The following is a 20,402-nucleotide window of genomic DNA, read 5'->3' as shown; positions in this document are numbered from 1 at the left end:
GCAAGAGCTTCTGGAACCGGTGGCCATGGACATTCAGCATCGCTGACTTCGTGCGATGACGTTACCAGTAACATGCTGTAATTCTAGAGGCGTAATGTTGTTCATTTCTATAGTAATGTTCCGCTAAGATCGTTTGTTTTGCGAGGATTTTCAACATTCATTTTCCAGTTTTGTGTTCTCCATAAATAAAAATTACCTGATGTTGAGTCTGTTGACCCTGGGGGCAACACGTTGGTGATGTGGGTCATACTTTGGTTGGATGTGTGAGTGGTTGTTCCATCTTGTACGAACATTGCATACAGTTTCTCTGCATTTGTTAATAGTGTATGGAGAAAGTCAAAGTTCTCTAGGTACTGGCACTGTTCAAGATGTAATTGAAAAATACAGGAGCAATGATGTGCATGACAGATAAGGCACATCTGACACCTATCTACTTTGAGTGGAGGGGTTCTTCATGCAGAATATGTGAGTTGTCCCGCGACCATATCTGCAGTTCTGGGAGTTTAGATAACTTAACAAATGTAACCAGGCCTCATCTGACAGGAAGAAAAGCAAGGGTGTCAAATAATCGTTAGTAATTGGTTTTAACAGCCAGTAACAATAATGAACTCTTTCTTTTTTCTCTGATTGCAGCTCTTGCATACAACTCACACGACAGCCTTTCAGTTTTATATATTTTAGTAGATGATGACACGACGTACGATATACGCCATCTTGCTGCGGTAACCTTCTTATCGACTTGTGGGAACTTCTGATAACATCCATGCGAATTCTGTCAGTAGTTTCAGGGGTCCTCACTGTTGATCGGCTATTTCTCTGCACATTCTGAACAGATCCTACAGCCCTCTATTTCTTGTAGAGAGCTTGAATAGTGCGGGTCGTGGAAGCTGCCACCAAGATACTTCGCTTGGAACATTTCTTTACATTCCTTAATGGAGCCTGTCTTCATGTAATACTTCACAATATCAATTGGCTGCTCTAATGAAAAGTGCCCCATGACTAACATTTCAACAATACGAGCTCCTCACAACAACTGATGCACGAACGCACAGTTGCACTCAACTTTAAGACAAAATATAGTTTAGCTAACTTCCGAAACAGTCTCACCACCTCACAAGGATTTCGGCTGGAGGTGATTAACAGGTACGTGAGGAGTAACGGTTTTGTGTGGGACTCACTGCAGAATTGTTTTTCAGCCAATTTCATTTAAAGATAAACGTTAATTTTATATCGTTAAAACAGTAGTTTCAGTAATCTGCGATTTTCCACCCCGTGTAACACAGAAACTGTTAGTCATACAGAAAGACAGAATAGGACGTTTTTTGTATGAAGTCTAAAATAGTTGAATTTTGTACTGCGAACCTTTTTCGCTACGAACTGCTGTTTTTGAGTTATTCGAGAAAAATGTAAAAAAGTGACCTTTAAACATTCCCCATCCTAATGGCCACACGCAACTGGTCAGAATTTTTAGTATGTTGTTCATGACTCCTTTCTAGCACTGCAGAAATTAGCCACTACACGATTTTTCCGCTGATCTTCCTTCATTGATGGTATTATGCGTGTTCTTTCTAAATATCAGTGTTCAGTAAGTCATAAACGCACCCCATTAATTTGAACGTCAGATATGTAAAGAGATACTTCAAGCAATGAGCTGTAAAAGAAGAGAAAATTTTGTTCCTCACAAATGGTATGTATGTACCACTGCGTGTGATTCTTTACCTGTACTGCTGTGCTCTTATAAAATTAGCACCAGCTGTCTGATCGTGCAGGCTGCTGGCTTCACATCTGTTCACTTACCACCATCTCTATGCTCGAACATACTTCAGAAGTTACTTCTCACTTTGGTACACTGAAAGGCATAATTTGTTTATCACCCTCGTACGTTGAATAGCATATTTTTTACCAGTTTGGACCTGCACCTCTTATGTGGGTGCAACATGTGTCACCTTGGTAGAGGTTGCTTGTTCAGTACAAATGTGTGGGGTGAACAACAAATGAAGACGCAAATGTTCAGCATATCTCTACAGTGCTGGACCGTTTATTGCTGAGCGTACATGTAAGCGACCAGGGGTGGCGTTCCGCTGCTGCCGCCCCCCTACTTGCGGCAGTGGCAGACGCCCCCTTTGCAGTGTCCGCCATGGTAGCCTCTGTTCATCGCGACGCAGCGGACGGCGCACGCCGAGTCTTCCACGTTCAAAAAGCTCAGCGCGTCACACGTGAAGCGCACGTGGCGGTCGCCGTGGTGCTCCTCCTCGGCTGGTGCTGGAAATGAGGAACATAGCTTCTAACAGTCTGTCCAGAGGCTTTGCGAATCGAATTTAACCACGAAAACCTCGAGAGAACAATGCTGTTGATTATGTAAAATTAAATATGTGTTTTCGCAATTTATTAGCAAAAGATCACCTCACCTTTCAAATTTTCGAAAACACACTTGCCTGTTTGGCGCAACAGTAGTAATTTTATTAATGTAGCACTCCTATCTCGCTATAGGCATCTGAGTTAGATCACATTTTATTTTCCTTTTAACTTTAAATTTTACGGCGTTATTATGATTAGTTCTGTTATGTGACATCACAGTGCTTATCACACGACAATATATACACTCTCCTGCTGTTTCAAGAGGAACATTAAATATTTTAGCAGGTGGTAGTATAGAGACTAACAAAGCATCCATATAGCATGAGACCAATTTTGTTTGGTTGATACGATAAGTATGAACAGGTTTTGTAGTGGTAACGCTGCTGCTGCATGCAGAGAATACGGCAGACGGTTTCCAGAAATAACTCCAACCTGTCACTTTTCGTGACAGCTCAGTTATTCTTACACCATGAGTGTTTCCAAGTTGCCCAGTGACTCATCGTCAAATGTTATACAGTATACTGTTGCAGAACCTCTGGGTGACCTTCAGCTTATCATGATACAATTAAAACTGAACAATCACAAAACATAAGTGGTTGCAGTCATTTCTGAAAACTTTTATTCAACAAAAAAATGGTTCAAATGGCTCTGAGCACTATGGGACTTAACATCTGAGGTCATCAGTCCCCTAGACTTAGAACTACTTAAACCTAACTAACCTAAGGACATCACACACATCCATGCCCGAGGCGGGATTCGAACCTGCGACCGTAGCAGTCACGCGGTTCCGGGCTGAAGCGCCTAGAACCACTCGTCCACCACGGCCGGCTTTTTATTCAACACATACGTGGAGCACCACGTGCTTAATGGACAAATCTTCTGATGTCATAGGTGAGTTCCTAACCACGGAGTACCAGAGTCAAGAGTGTTTACTTGCGTTTTCACTACGCTACGAGACACGGGTGCAGGACCCGCAATCATATCTCATATGAGGACGCAGAAGAACAGAGGGGGTGAAGCAGAATACGTAACACACTTACGGAACGTATCCAGTCAACAAGCGCACACAAAACTTCTGTTGGAATCGGTGTTTCATGTACATGAATATGGGGGACATTGCAAACGCATGCGTCGACCCATATCATTTCCAGCCGATTCAAAATATTTGAGGAAGAGATGAATCGAGAAGACTGCAATTTTCTCGTTAGTTTATTGCAAATCACAGAGTAATGCCATTCAAAACTGTTTACTGATCAGGCGATTTTCACTAGTGATGGTTTCAATAACCCTTGTGTCTAAGGTCGGTGATCTGACGGAAATGCGCACTTTTTAGGGACACATTTTCGTGAACGATTTTCCGCAAATGTACCGTGTGATGTGACCGACCATTCATAAGGCTGGGCAAGTTCCATTAATGCATCGTCTCACATGCCCCCAATATATGAGACTTCCTTGAAAGCAAGCTACTAGCATTCTACGAAGAAGTTCTTCCAAGAGGATGGGTGTGTTCTTCCAGCATGACGGGATCCTTGCACTTTGTAATCGTCAGGTGACACATGCGTAATCCAAATCAAACATTCCGGGACATTGGATCAATAAAAATATAATGGGCGAACAAAAAGTTTCCGTTTGAGATCATTGCTGCAGCGTATATGAAACGTAGTGCAAGTCCGATGAGAGTACGTAAGCACCGAAATGTAGGCAAGTTCTCAGTGTGGCACTCGTATCTTTCCGACGTGCGTTCAGTAAATGTAAAAGCGCGAAGTATGGCGACATTATTAAAAAGTGCGTGCAAATAGGACAAACATACTGTTATTCTTTCCTTAGCTGCCAGAGAACAAACACCGACAGACATCCATCGGAGAACGAATACCTGTATGGAGTAGCATATGTGTAGGAAACCACCAAGGTGTGCTGCCGCTTCATCATAACCATGTCAGTATATGGCAACGTCTTTACGCAGAAGTTACGCTAACTGAAGTGCGAGATTGCAGCCTGTAGTCCCGATCTCTTCCCATGCGATTATCACGCCTTCTGTCCCTCAAAAAGGCACTGAAGGGTCAACGTTTCTTGTTGAACGAGGATGTGTAGCAGCCAGTTATGGAATTCATGTAGCAAGGCACAGGGTGTAGCAAACGGTTATCTTCAACATGGTGCGTCGGTGGGATGGTTGCCTATACCCTCACGGCGATTTTACGTAATTCGCATTCCGACTGTGGACTGCACGCCCTGCGAACGGAAACTTTTCGATCACCCCTCACAGTTTTGTTTATTGGCCATGAAGGTCCTCAGAGCTTACCACGTGAGATTTTCGCGCGTGGCGACGGTTGAAAGGCGAAGTCTACGAAGAAAAAGTAAACACAAGAGGCAAATTGATGGTTCGCACTATAAACGGCACTACGTTCATAAAACAACAGCAATACTACCACAGAAAAGCTACACGTCATGTTATCGAGATTTTTCGAGAGTTCTTTTAAGTAGTAGTTGGAATTTATGAAAATATACTTAGAGTTCAATCACTTCCCTATGCTGAAAGCCTTCTTCGAGTATTTGTGTCACATTCTAACACCTGTACCTCGATACTACCACCTCCTGTTCTCACTGTAACAACTTGTATACATCGCGAATTATTAAGAGTCCAAGTCAATAAATCAGTTTTATTATACCATGAGTTATGGCTTCTTCCTGTTACTCAGACAATAATTAGAATGTATGAAACATTTCACGGATGATTGCTGGTGTAGATAAGCAAAGATGAACAACACAAGCTTGTAAGAAATGGAGAAAGGTAACAAACCAGTAGAAATTCAGACGGCTTAAAAAATAGTAAAATCGTGATTGAGTGCCTAATATTGCCTAAGAGGCTCCTTTAGCTGTGGTCCAGTGTTAACTATTATTCACTATGCACCTCATATGTAGACATTCAGATCTATCTATGCTGGCATACTGGAGGCATCAACTGGTATCATGAGGATGACTGTACAATGTCCCAACCCTCCCACCAAGGAAAACCCTAACAGTACAAGGAGATGTATGGCAGTCATATATGCTCATCATTCAACTATCGAGCTTAAGACGATACGGATCGTGACAACATGAGAAATATGAGGCTTGACTCACCTGGCGAACAAGAGGCAATGCTGGCAATAGTAAGGAGAGCGAATAACAAGACGACGGTGGAAGCCTTCATGGTGAAACAGTCTCGCACTAGAAACTGCCTATGCTGCGAACCTGCTATCTGCTCTTCCGCACCAGCGCGACAGTATATATAGAGATCAAGATGGGGCCACGTGCTACCCCCAGCAGCCAGATCCAGTGCAAACAAAATGCATTTAGAAGCATCTTCTGCGCTAGTCACCTCGTTGTGAAGTGCATACTGTTTTCCTTTCCCAGAACGAACGACCTTCTACGACGCTAAACGCAAGTTAAAAGTCACGCATTATGGATCAACAAAGCTAAAGATGTCGTGACGTCCGCCATATATGAACAAACGCAGGAAATGAGCAATTGTTACAAAACGGTAACACCTGTAGCAGCTGTGTCGTATATATTTAGTGCAGCAGGAACGAATCTCTTACAACCCATTTCCTCATCTTATTGTCTTAGATTTATGCGGAGGATGACTCTTCTGGCAACTTCCAGTTTCCTGACGGTGTTTACACAAACGTTCCCTGTTCGGTTATTCGCAAAACGGTGACAAGTAGGCAGTATCCGAGTCAAAACTACTGTCATTCTTGTTTTCACTCGTGGAATGGTTCGTTTATAGATATGCCAATCTATTTCAGTATTCATAATAACGTTGTAAGCCCATTCGTATGGCTGGATGCTTTATCAAATACCAGATTACTGTCAGAAAGAACAAATATCAAATTATATTACTTACAAGATTTGAGTGACGAACAACGAAACATAAATTTGCTAGTTATCCAATGAGTTCTTGACGTAATTACCAAAAGACAGCCGCTATATGTGACCACTGCACGAAATCACTTGAAGTGGTCACCAGGGCTGAACTTGGTAGCTGATCTTTTTCGGGTATAATGTGGTATGTTACTGCACTAATAAGTTAATAAAAGGAAACTGTGCTGTACTGTGTTCAGATCTGATGATGTTTTGGGGAATTATAGAGAATCGCAATAGTTTAAAAATTAATTCATTTGTGGTGAAAGAGATACTAGCAAAATATAGTCAAATTATCCTGTGCAGTGCTCCACTGCGAGTATTTGATCTCACGGCTCATCACTTTAATCAACGTATGAAAATTAACACATCATCTCAGTAAAATTAATTATTTACATATGAATGTGTTACGCAAAGGGTGGGAGACTTATGACAGGACACTGGAAAAGTCAGCATTCCTTTCGTTCTAGTAAAACGTGGGGTATATGCGCTGCCGCTTATTAGGTGTGTTAATTAATCGAATGTGTTTCTTTCGCAAAAAACTCTAGCTTCCCAGAAACCGTACGACATTGCTTGAGTAAGAGAATGATTATTACATATTACTGTTCTCAAGTATTGTGTAGTTTTTAAAGATATTGATCACTAATCCAAACGCCTTGTAGACTTCGCTAACTGGGTATCCCCAATTATTTGATAAAGATAAATTAAAGACTGGAGGAACAAGTAGAGTAAAATGACACCGCAAACGGAAGAATTAATAATAATCGACAATGCACCCTTGCAATATGCAATTAATTCTACTGCAAGTAACGTGATTTTCATAATCTCGCAATGGACTTTTCCATTTTAGGAAACAATGGATTGGTTTTACCAACTACCCAATACAAAGAGAAACATTTTATGACTCAGACTATGTATTTTTAGAAGTCTAATTGATTTGTTGGCGCTAGAAAAGTGATGAGAAAGTGGAACACGCTAAACTTAAATTTACCAATGAAATAGTAAGAGACGAAAAGCTTGTGACTGCTCGGATGAACTTCAAGATACACATGCTGAATGTTTTCTTATGATACATCATTAGGGTGGTCCTTATTTTTTCGAATTTCATGTTTCTTCACGCATACCCCTTGTCTTATTCGTTTTGTTTTAAGAAGAATCTTAAGAACTATTTTGTTGAAACTGAAGACTAGGAGCTCATGCCGCTATGGCTGAGAAGTTGCGTCAGTCACTATGTGTTGTTTACTACTGTTTACGTGGGTGCTTGACTACTATGATATCCCAATATTAATTTTTCACTCTGCGGCGAAGTGTGCACTGATATGAAACTTCCTGGCGGATTAAAACTGTGCGCCGGACCGAGACCCGAAGTCAGGACCTATGCCTTTCGCGGGCAAGTGCTCTACCGACTGAGTTGCTATAGCACGAATCACGACCTTTTCTCAAAGTTTCATTTCCACCAGCACCTCATCTCCTACCTTACAAGCTTCAAAGAAGTTCTCCGGCGAAATTTGCCGGAGTAGCACCCCTGGAAAGAAGGATGACATAATATGTCATCCTAAAATTTTTCGCAGCATCTTTGGCACTAAGGTAGGAAGTATTTGAATTCCAGAGTAAAACAAGCTTATTTAAGAAATCTAAATCTATGCTTAACTTCTTCAACATGTCCAAATTCTAGACTAAAATAGAGTCCACTCCGCTACAGAGTGAAATGTTTGTTTTGGAAACATTCGCCGGCCGGAGTGGCCGTGCGGTTCTAGGCGCTACAGTCTGGAACCGAGCGACCGCTACGGTCGCAGGTTGGAATCCTGCCACGGGCATGGATGTGTGTGATGTCCTTAGGTTAGTTAGGTTCAATTAGTTCTAAGTTCTAGGCGACTGATGACCTCAGAAGTTAAGTCGCATAGTGCTCAGAGCCATTTGAACCATTTTTTTGGAAATATTCCCAAGGCTGTGCTTAAGCTATGTCTCTGCAGTATTGTTTCCTCCAGGAGTGCTAGTACCGAAAGTTTCGCAGGAGAAATGCTGTGAAGTTTGCAAGGTAGGAGATGAGGCACTGGAGGAAGAAACTCTGTGAGGACAGGTCGCGTGCCCTACTTGGGAAAGTCTGGATTTCAGGTCTCAATCTGGCACACAGTTTTAATCTTCCAACATGTTTCGTATGAGCACACACTTTGCTCCACATGGAAAATTTCATTCTGGTGCAAGAGTAGTCAAGCACACTCATAAGCACAAATAAAGAATAAGAAGTGTGACTTGACACACCTTTTTGGTCACTATGGCATTAGTTCTTCACCTTTAATTTCAACAAAACAGATCTTTAAATTCTTTTTGAAACAAAAGGAAGGAAACCAGGAAGGGTGCATGAGTGAACAGTAAATTAAAAAAATAGGGCTAACCTTCTGCCTCTTATTCTGTACTCACTATGAGTAGAAAAGTGGGGAGCAGTGGCATACTCACTTTCTTGCCACTGGAGTGAAGACCAAACATCTTCCACAAGTAGACATACACGTCTGACAAGTTAAAAACTATGGTTTAGTGAAAATATCTCAAGGTTCTGGGAAATTATTAAAGTGGTTGGGAGAAAACGGTATTTTGATACTTAAACGCGAAGAGCACACTTAAAAAGGGCAAAATAAATGGAAATAAACTTCCGGAACAGAAATTAGTGCAACTTTTAAGAGGTTTCCAATTCAAGTAAGATTCGTTTTGGCAACAGTACATATGGAATACATGAAATGATTAGAGTTACAGATCACTAGCACTACCGGTTCTGAGGCACCAGGTATCGACCACATTGAAACGCCCATATTAGTATGTGGTGTAGCTGTGGAAGTAGCTGCACGTCTTGCAGATCACGTTGAATTTTACAGGCAGTGTGTGGGCGAGCACCGTCTTGTAAAAACGCATCACCTTTGTCTTGCAAGAACGGCAAAACAACGGCTCTATCAACATTCTGCACATGCCGAGTGCTGGTTAGAGTCCACTGTAGACACACCAAAGGTGAACGAGAGTTGTAGGTTATTGCACTCCAAACATAAGGCCTGGGGTGGAGATAGTGTGTCTCTACGAGACAGCCAAATGGTTCAAATGGCTCTGAGCAATATGGGACTTAACTCCTGAGGTCATCAGTCGCCTAGAACTTAGTACTAATTAAACCTAACTAACCTAAGGACATCACACACATCCATGTACGAGGCAGGATTCGAACCTGCGACCGTAGCGGTCGCTCGGTTCCAGACTGCAGCGCCTAGAACCGCACGGCCACTCCGACTGGCACGAGACAGCCTCATCAGGTCTAAATCATACATGCAAACGATTATAACTTGCGTCCATTCAGAAACAGCATTCATCACTGAAGACCATAGCAAGCCATTCCATCTTCCAATTCATTCTGTGACAGCACTAGACGAACCGTACACGACAATACTGTGGCTTGTGTGGAAGACAGCTAGAGGTGTGCGTGCCCATAGTTCCACTGCTAATAACTGGTTCCCAACAGTTCGTGTTGACACGTCTGGGCTCAAAAGTGCTCTTGTCTGGGGTGGGACAACTTTACAATCTACCACTGCTTCCCTTATAATACGACGATCCTGGCGGGGGTCTGTGCTGCATGACCATACAAAATTTCATCTGTAGGTGTGTGAATGTTCATCTGATCACTGACACCAGCATGTAATTTTTTTCTGGCAATGTATATGGAAAGCGTTCAGGTGAAAAAATAGTTCTGAAATTTAGACTACAGCTATTTATAGCAAATATTTCTTTGAGAAGTAAAAACTGAATACAAAGTGATTACACAAACAGACGGGACGTCAGTTCTAGTGGATATCTGCATGCACATATGAACTCATATCGTAAATGTGTAATGTTAAAAACTGTACTTTTACTCGAAAGAAGAAAGAACATTGGCCGATACACCACACAAGTGAATATTGAAAAATATGAAGCCGAAGCTCGTTATACCACGCAAGTGAGTACCGAAAAATATATAGCTGATTAATTCTTGCCTAAGAAGAAGATAGTGTGAATAATGAAATGGAAAAGCAATGTAATAAAACCAACATTGAGATAATGTTGGCAGAAGTAATGGTTTCATCTCTGATAAGTAAACTAAAGAACCACAGTGAGAGATACTAACTATATGAAAGGAAGGGACAGTACAGGCCCATTAGCACGGAAATCAACGTAGCGTGCACATAAATAAAAATCAAGTGGTTAAGAGCGAAATGAGAACAATTACTGAGAGATGATATCCTTTGTGGAATTGCACGTGCCAGGGATGCTTCGTGGTATCTGGGGAAAGGATGATTTTGTCCTGCCTGTATAGAACAGACACATCCATTCTGAATTCTGCTGTGTGGATGATGGTCCAGTGTCTGTTGGAAACTGAGAAGCCCTGGCACTGTAACGAGGAGAAACTGTAGGAGAACTTGAAGTAGAATTCAGAGTCCAGCACTGCAACAAGGCAGCAGCCAGACAGCAGGTGCTAGTCACTGAACTGCCTGACAGCTACTACCTTATCAGCCGAGGAGCGCTGAACCAAATCGTAGAACGACGTCACGTGATAGACGCAGTTTGGTTGCCCTACTACCGGCCACGCCACACCTCCAAGACACTAACACACGCCAGACAACTTGATGCAACCCAGAAATATCGCTGTTACAGTGGAATCAACAGGGGCAGCAGTTTCAGCCATGGCTCTACCAACTCGTCATCATTTAGCTTTCTGGGCAGTAAGTGATGTCCAGTCTGTGTCTGTCAGCGCCTGTCACCGTAACTCTGGCACTGTCAGGCAGCAAACAAGGCACCTCTGCCTCTCTGCCCAGTCCGGGCACCCAACACCACTCCAGCCGCACACCCCCATTCTCTAGTCACTGTTCGTAGGCCCGGGCCAACGCCATTGTTGCATCTCCGGAATAGCCGTGGCCTACCGCAAGGACAGAAGACTTGCTGTCTGGCCTTGCTCTGCAGCGCAGCCATATCAAGACTCGTGCAGCGGCTGCGTCTACGTCACCGTCACCGAGTCAGCCCACCAGCTCGACACTTCACTGCATAAGCCTCTTTGCACCACTGGCCATGACTACACGCCACTCAGAGCGGAATATTACATGAAGAAGGAAGTTTAGTTAAATAGCTATACTAGCTGGATGGAATAAGTGAGGACTTATTCTTGGAGGAATCAAACTGAATGACTAAATAAATGACAGTGTATATGTCTACCGCTGGTCTGTCTGCCGCTTCCCCACGTGTCTACTGTCTCCCAGACTGTCTACATACATTACCATGCCAACAGAAACACCAAATCCATCATGAAAAACAAGAACTGTCACCTTTAACTTTGGTTTTCCCACCGCTACACCGCACCTGCTACAGCAAAAAACAGTGCTGTCCTCAGTGCTATTAGTAGTGGTGGGAAAAGAGCAATGGAAATGTTTGAATCCTGTTTCTGAGGCTGAAGCCATCAGGCGTCAATGTTGGAGCTGGTCTAGTGAACATGAAACTTGGAAGTCATTTGGGAACACCAGTGAAGATAGCAGGCAAGTAGTGGGCCCTGTGGGCAGAACTGGAGTTTTAAAAGTACCTTGGGCGTATTAAGTTGGGGCTGAGTGATCCTCAGGAAACAAGAAAGTTGTTCTGCCTGTGCAGAGAGCTTTGGAAGAGTTCACAAGCGCGTATTCATGGACAGGCTTTGGAACTGGTTAGGTCTTTCACCAGGGCAGGTGTTGAAGCTTACTTGGCATACATGGAATCTGTAGGAAGACATCACATAACAGAGCATGCAGCCTTTGGGTAACTGGAGCTCATGTTTAACACATTGACTGTTGCACACGTAGTGCTTGTTGTTTCAACGCCAGGCCAGGCTGGGCTTGAAGCTCACTGTGGCCGCTGCTTGCCCCACGGCAAAATTCCGTAACCTCGCAATAAAAAGGTGACTAACCTCTCAATCATAATGTGACTCATATATAACGTTTCAATAATTCAAAAAATGTTCAAATGTGTGTGAAATCTTATGGGACTTAACTGCCAAGGTCATCAGTCCCTAAGCTTACACACTACTTAACCCATGCCCGAGGGAGGACTCGAACCTCCGCCGGAATCAAATAAATGGCTCTGAGCACTATGCGACTTAACTTCTGAGGTCATCAGTCGCCTAGAACTTAGAACTAATTAAACCTAACTAACCTAAGGACATCACACACATCCATGCCCGAGGCACGATTCGAACCTGCGACCGTAGCGGTCGCTCGGTTCCAGACTGTAGCGCCTAGAACCGCCAGGCCACTCTGGTCGGCCGCCGGGATCAGCCGCACAGTCCATGACTGCAGCGCCCCAGACCGCTCGGCTAATCCCGCGCGGCTTTCAATAATTAACTGACTGTGAATCTAAACTAGTAAATCTGGACGTCAGCAGTGCTGCGTCATGGTCCTGAAAAATCATTCTGAATAAACTGAAAATTCTTACCTCAATGATGTCGCCGGATAACACGTATATATCTGCTCCTATAAGAAATTTTTCTGGCACAGCTTAGTGCAATGCTGGCCACTAGATTTTGTTATGTATGAAAAACAACTAATTTTCTTTATGATAATCGGCATGACTATGGATAGGAGAAATTAGTAAAAACTTTAAATTCAGATGAATGACTGTCAAAAGTTATCTTTATAAGAAAGATTATTATTGAAAGATTTTTTTGAAAACGTTTACATGGGACTTTGATATAACAATAGTACAAAAGTCAGTTGCAGCAATTAACATATGCGCGCGGAGATAAAGAACAATAATATTTTGTTTTTACCTTATACTACATCACTCAGGCACCGCCATCGTTCTCCACGACTGGCCTTGGTAATTCCATAATTCTACTGCTCTCTACGAGCGACCTGACCCAACCGCCCTACTGCGAGCTACTGTTACTACTACTACTACTACTACTGCTGCCGACACTGCTCTCTGGTCTTCGATTCTATTGTAGCTTACATATCGCAGGCAGTGCGTGAGAAATTCATCGAAATTGCATCTGCTCGAGTGCGATACCAATGAATTCCTTAGTCATGGACCTCTTACAATGTCCTTCACCATTTTATCTTTAAGACAGATATGCTGTTTTGTTTAAGAAGGAGAATATTGGCAAGAGCTGCTAGCAACCAGTTCAAGACAGGGTAGTGGCTGACTGCAGTGCTCAGTTTCCAATCTATTGATTGGATCTGAGAACCTTTTGAAAGTAGTTCTACATTGATCGGTTGAATGGAGGTAGTGAGAATTTTAACTGCCTTGTTGATCTGAGAGAAGCTGCTGACTATTATTTATTGATGTACAGAGGATTATGCAAGTCCACAAATAAACGTTTACAACTAACTCTCCATAGCAATACATCTTGTAATTTGTCTCTTGTGTCGCCCTGACCAGACGCAGACTTATCAGGGGTGGCATCATCCCATGGTTTTGACACAGGTTAAGCACTTGTGCTGTTCCTCCTAGAAATCTGTAACTGTGAAAAACAAAATACACCTTTCTTGTTGTGTTGTCTTCTTGTTGCACCAACTCCTTCTCAGGATGCCAGCAGTGCTCCAACAGCAAGTTGACGGTGTGTGTAAGACAAATAGCTGACCTCTTCTTACGGCTCCCAGTGTAGACGATTGTGGAAGTGTTTCACAGTGCCAGCTATGCGACAGTGACGTGACTGCTTGGGCAACCCTTATCACTACGTCAGCCGTCTGGTGCAGTGGATAGCTAGGAGTGAAATCTGGCAGCGAGGCAAAAATCGTCGGCAGGACGTCATCAGTGACAGCAGCTGGTGTGGAAGCAACACGGCATCATTGTAACTGGCAGTGGTAGCGTGGCCGCTACAGCTCCCTGCTGCAGTGGTGACATCATCAGGAGGGTGGAGAATTTTCCACCTAAGGGGAACATCTCGCCACTCCTATGGCGCATTTGTGTACACAAGACCATCATCTTCTGTTGCTCTGGGGCAGGGATGGTTGCGGTCTCGGTAAAGGCTAGCGTTGGTGCAATGGCAGCAGTGTTGGCCAGCCTCTCTTCTGGTCGGCCACCTGGGTGTGGAGATCGAATGGTGTAACCATCCATATTCTTCAGTGCCAAGTCACGCAGGCAAGCTTCCATGGTATGGGAGTGTGCACCTTGGGGAGCATGCATTGACATCCTTCGTGATGTCTGTGCACTTTCCAAATGACGCAGGGAAAGAAGAGTGACGTGGAACATGTGCCACCTTTTGACAGCAGATGTTCAGTGGTGACTGACATCTTGATCTCCTCCTCAGTAGGAACAGTTTCTGATTCCCTGCGTCGCCTGTGCAATGACAAACAGAGAAGGTGCCTCCTTCTGTGTCTTAGGCGGTTTTGTGCGAGTCACAGAGAGTGCACAGCAAACCCAAGATCTTCAGCTTCTTGGTTAACTTGTCCAGGGTCAGCACAGTTTGGAAAGCCCTTGAGCACTACCTTCAACAGCTCCTCAAGGATGGTGGCGTGCATGTGGAATTGCAGCGACAGTGCTGCCACCTGACTCATCACCTTTGTGGAATCTTTGCAGTTCGAGAGGTATACACTAAACACGTCATTCCACACAATACTGGCGGTGTAAACAGCTGTTGCCCATCGATCGAGTCACTGCAGGAAGCCTCTGTATTCGTCTTTCAGTTCAATGTCAACTGCTTTTGGCGAAACAAGCGCTTTATCATTTGAGAGATACAGAGGCGAGCGAGTATGCCGGGACTTACCCCAGTACACTGCTACCAGCGCCACGTCATCATAGCGCGTCTGTGTGTAACATACAAGTATTGCACCATAATCTAAGGATGAAATTAAAAATTAAAGTAGATTTGCCAAGCTTTGTCAACATATGCTTGACTATATTAATGTTTAAATTGTTAAATCTCAGAGTGATCAGATGAATATGCCTCCCGAAGTACAGCGATTTAAATAAAAAAGAAATGGTGCTACATAAGAACGCTAAAAAGCCAAATCTGTTCAGGATCTGCAAATGTATGTCACAATCAACTGTTACAAGTTTCAACTTGATCAGAACAATATTTTGGTTGGAATTGGTGATTTTACGAAAAATTGAAGGCGCTAGACATTAGAAATATGAAGATTTATATGAAGCTTCAGTTTGATATAAAAACGTTAACTATGTACCTCTTAAAGTTTTCAAGTACTTGACTAAAATCTAAATTTGAAACAAAATGATTTATGTTAATGATAGGAAGTTCTGATTACAACACTTGATTACTTCCATTAAATAATAAAGCCATAACAAGTTTCAAGTCCTTAATGTAAATCACAATCAATACAAGGTCTTTTAAAGATGTACTCCAGAGGTCCAGTTCTACTGTCAGTTCCGTTCTAAAAATTCTAGTAGGCAAAGTTTTAATGCAGCCGAACTAAAATTTTTCTGTAATTAAAGCCAACATTACTCCATTCATGTAAAAATTACGAAGATCGTAAATTGATACACAACAGCGTTATAAAATGTGTCCGAGAAAGCGGCCATTTGGATATTGCTCCTTGGGCATAGAGCGGATGACGGCAGGTGTTTCCTTCGCCCATCTGTAAATACAGCATGAGAGGCAGTGTAACACACTTCGCACCCATCTACCACACGGTCCGCGTGAATCAAATGCCGACTTACACGCTGCCTCTAGTGAGGTCACAGCCAGGCTGCTCTAAACGCTTGTTCGTTAAGAGTAAAAAGTGATATCGCGAGGATTGTAGACGTCCTGGATCGTTTAAATTTCACAAAAGACACACATCGCACTGAGCTATTACTCTGCCCGCCTCAGATAACCCTGCTTACGCTCTGCATCGGATGTAGTCACAGCCATGATGCTGCTAAACACATGTTTTCGGAACAAATACTGTAGGATGTGAACTCGAGAGGACTGTACACCGTGCCGGATCGTTTAAATTTCACAGACGTAACTGTTTGCATGACGCCCGAAATGTTAACGAAATCGCGTGGCAATTGGTGACAAACAATTAATTTCGATGAAACTTCCTGGCAGATTAAAACTGTGTGCCCGACCGAGACTCGGTCGGGCACACAGTTTTAATCTGCCAGGAAGTTTCATATCAGCGCACAATCCGCTGCAGAGTGAAAATCTCATTCTGGAAACATCCCCCAGGCTGTGGCTAAGCCATGTCTCCGCAGTATCCTTTCTTTCAGGAGTGCTAGTTCTGCAAGGTTTGCAGGAGAGCTTCTGTAAAGTTTGGAAGGTAGGAGGCGAGATACTGGCAGAAGTAAAGCTGTGAGTACCAGGCGTGAGTCGTGCTGCGGTAGCTCAGATGGTAGAGCACTTGCCCGCGAAAGGCAAAGGTCTCAATTTGAGTCTTGGTCGGGCACACAGTTTTAATCTGCCAGGAAGTTTCATATCAGCGTACACTCCGCTGCAGAGTGAAAATCTCATTCTGGAAATTAATTTCGATTATTAGAAGTCAGAGTGAAAGACTATTTAATTGGAACTTATCGTAGAGGTCGCCCCTGAACTGCTTATAGTGCTGCTTGTGAAAGAGACATTATTATTGTTATCAGGAATATTACTACGTTGCGTGTGTGAAATTATATCAAATATATGAATCAGTTATAATTCAAAACTGTCCTTTATTATCGTTGTTCCTGATCCTGTTGAGTAAATAGAGAGCAGAACATTTCTTTCAGTGAGTACAAGAAGAATATGGCCTTGCAGACTGGAAACTACGGTCAGTATGTTCTCCGTCGCTTTCTGGATGACTGCAAAAATAGTTTTCAGGTTCTCGTAAAAGACGGAGACGAACGAACAACGCCACTCCACATGCTGGTGATTTGCGGCCAGTCTGCTTGGAGTCAGACAACGGCCGGCGAGTGCTGGTAACATCACTGCTGGGTTGCAGTGTATCTGTTGGTTCAGACGTCTTCTGTTCTTCCTCAAATGGTTGAAACTGGTTCTCAGTGGAAGTCGAAGTTTTGGAGGCAGCTGGCGCGGTTTGGGCCCTGCCGTTTCTCTTCAACTTCACTGTCTGTTTTTGATTGTAGTTTTTACAAGATTGTGCCACAACTGGAAACGAATGACGTCCAGGTGCCACCCACCACACAGGTGTTTGTGACTGCCCTCTTCGTTCCACTTGTGGTGGAGACAGCTAAGGCTCTCTTCTTCCTCTGAAGCAGGTCTTTGGTCACAGGTTGTGCTGCAGTTGTAATTCTGAAGCTGCTTCTTTGCGCGTTGTCAAGGCATAAAATCACCATTTGAGTGTCTCCCTTCTACACCTCTTCTGAGACACTGGAGTAACGTTTCGGCAGTGAAGCTCGAACCTCAGCACCGAAATCATCATCATTTTTATTGTCCATGACCATGTCATTTATCGTATTCAGTGTCTTCGTATGTAGGAGTTGGGTGGTACTGTCAGTGGTGCAGGCTGCACCTAACAACAATCCGCCACACCCTGCGCAGTGTTGAGCGTCCCTAAGAACAACGGCGCAACCACGTCAGACCTGAGGTTTTCGAAGGAGGGGGAGCACACTCTGGTAAGCCATGTGTCACGTTGGAAGTATTACCACTGCCTCGTCCCACCGCGTGCACGGCCGAAACTGCGTCCGCAATCGGAAACCACAAATTTGTTGCAATATTGAGCAATAGACACATAATGCAGCTGGTTTTTACAGCTGAAGTTCGTTTCCTCACTGTTACTATGAGGGCAATCCAAAAGCTAACAGAAAACTATCAGTATCAAATAAAGTTAACGTGTCAGGCATTTTAAACTTCCTGGAAGTGACGATCTACATCCACGTGATTACTCTGCTGTTCACAATAAAGAGCCTGACAGAGGGTTCAATAAACCACCTTCAAGCTGTCTCTCTACCGTTCACTCTCGAACGGCCCGCGGGAAAAACATGCACTTAAATTTTTCTGTGCGAGCTCGGATTTCTCTCAAATGGTTCAAATGGCTCTGAGCACTATGCGACTTAACTTCTGAGGTCATCAGTCGCCTAGAACTTAGTACTAATTAAACTTAACTAACCTAAGGACATCACACACATCCATGCCCGAGGCAGGATTCGAACCTGCGACCGTAGCGGTCGCTCGGTTCCAGACTGTAGTGCCTAGAACCGCACGGCCAATCCGGCCGGCTCTGATTTCTCTCATTTTTATCATGATGATCGTTTCTCCCTATGCAGTGGGTGCCAACAGAATGCTTCCTCAATCGGAGGAGAAAACTGGTAATTGATATTTCATGACAAGATTCCGTCGCAACGATAAACGCCTTTGGTTTAATGATTGCTACTCCAATTCACGTATCTTGTCTGTGGTACTATCTCCCCTGCCTCGCGATAATACAAAACGAGATGCCCTTCTTTGAACGTTGTCGATGTCATCCGTCAGTGCCACCTGATGCGGATCCCACACCGCACAGCAATACTCCAGAATAGAGCGGACAAGCGTAGTGTAAGCAGTCTCTTTAGTAGACCTGTTGCACCTTCTAAGCGTTCTGCCAATAAATCACAATCTTTGGTTTGCTCTACCCACAATATTATCTATATGATCGTCCCAATTTAGGTTTTTGGTCGTTGTAATTCCTAAGTATTTAGTTGAATTTATAGCTTTCAGCTTTGCGTGACTCTTCGCGTAATCGAAATTTGTAGGATTTCTTTTAGTATTCATGTGAATAACTTCACACTTTCCTTTATTCAGGGTCAATTGCTACTTTTTGCACCATACAGATATCTCATCTAAATCATTATGCAATTCTTTTTGGTGATATGATTATTTTACAAGACGGTAAATGACAGCATCATCTGGAAACAATCTAAGACGGCTACTCAGATTGCCTCCCATGTCGTTAATATAGATCAGGAACAATAGAGGACCTATAACACTTGCTTGGGGAACGCCGGATATTACTTCTGTTTTACTCGATGACTTTCCGTCCACTACTGCGAGCTGTGACCTTTCTGACAGGAAATCACGAATCCAGTCGCGCAACTAAGGCGATATTCCATAGGCACGCAGTTTGGTCAGATGACTCTTGTGAGGAACGGTGTCGATAGCCTTCTGGAAATCTATAAGTATGGAATCAATTTGATATCGCCTGTCGATAGCACTCATTACTTCATGAGTATAAAGAGCCAGTTGTGTTTCGCAAGAGCGATATTTTCTGAATCCGTGCTGACTTTGTGTCAATAAATCTTTTTGTTCGAGGTACACTATGTGTTCGAAACCCCTACTGCAAATCGACGTTAGTGATATGGGCCTGTAATTCAGTGGAGTACTCCTACTTCTATTCTTGGGTATTGGTGTGACTTGAGCAATTTTACAGTCTTTAGGTACGGACTTGCTGTGAGCGAGCGGCTGTATATAATTGATAATTGCTAAATATGGAGCTATTGTATCAGCATACTCTGAAAGGAACCTGACTGGTATACAATCAGGACCGGAGGCTTTGCCTTTATTAAGTGATTTAAGCTGCTTTGCTACTCCGAGGATATCTACTTCTACAGAAGTAGGAGGCGAGGTACTGGCGGAAGTAAAGCTGTGAGGACGGGCGTGAGTCATGCTTGGGTAGCTCAAATGGTAGAGCACTTGCCAAAAAGCTCAGATGGTAGAGCACATGCTCGCGAAAGGCAAAGGTCCCGAGTTCGAGTCTCGGTCCGGCACACAGTTTTAATCTGCCAGAAAGTTTCATCTACTTCTATGTTTCTCATCTTGGCATTTGTTCTTGATTGGAATTCAGGAATATTTACTTCATCTTTCTTGGTAAAGGAGTTTCGGAAAGCCGTGTTTAATAAGTGTGCTTTAGGGCTCTGTCATCAGTGACTTCACTGTTGCTGTCGGGCAGTGAAGGTATCGATTGCCACTGGTGTGCTTTATGTATGACCAGAATGTCTTTGGGTTTTCTCCCAGATTCCGAGACAGAGTTTCGTTGTGAAAATTACTAAAAGCATTTCGCATTGACGTACGCGCTATATTTTGAACTTCTGCAAAACTTTGCCAATTTGGGGATTTTGCATTCTTTTAAATTTGGCATGCTTTTTTCGTTACTTCTGCCACAGCGATCTGAACCGTTTTGTGTATCATGGGGATCAGTACCATCACATATTATATTATGTGGTATATATCTCTCAATTGCCATCAGCATTACCTCTTTGAAATCATTCCA

At 43.3% G+C, this 20,402-nt stretch overlaps 1 protein-coding gene across 1 annotated transcript; it reads right to left on the bottom strand.

Moving 5' to 3' along the window:
- Positions 1 to 2,009: 2,009 nt before the first annotated feature.
- Positions 2,010 to 5,635, bottom strand: LOC126162593 (defensin-1-like). The gene is made up of 2 exons (XM_049919196.1): positions 5,479 to 5,635; positions 2,010 to 2,262 (listed from the first exon to the last, which is right to left on the bottom strand). The coding sequence occupies exons 1-2, from the start codon at positions 5,546 to 5,548 to the stop codon at positions 2,096 to 2,098; spliced, it is 237 nt and encodes a 78-aa protein (XP_049775153.1). The 5' UTR covers positions 5,549 to 5,635; the 3' UTR covers positions 2,010 to 2,095.
- Between the last annotated feature and the right edge of the window lie 14,767 nt (positions 5,636 to 20,402).

Source organism: Schistocerca cancellata, chromosome 2, assembly GCF_023864275.1.
Source record: "Schistocerca cancellata isolate TAMUIC-IGC-003103 chromosome 2, iqSchCanc2.1, whole genome shotgun sequence".
Lineage (NCBI taxonomy): Eukaryota > Metazoa > Arthropoda > Insecta > Orthoptera > Acrididae > Schistocerca > Schistocerca cancellata.
This window is presented reverse-complemented; position numbering and strand designations above follow the sequence as displayed.

Bases quoted from the DNA above. Each gene is read 5' to 3' on its own strand.
- LOC126162593 (XM_049919196.1), bottom strand. From the start codon at position 5,548: ATGAAGGCTTCCACCGTCGTCTTGTTATTCGCTCTCCTTACTATTGCC. The intron at 2,263-5,478 runs GTGAGTCAAGCC...CCTCATTTCCAG, and splicing joins CATTGCCTCTTGTTCGCCAG to CACCAGCCGAGGAGGAGCAC.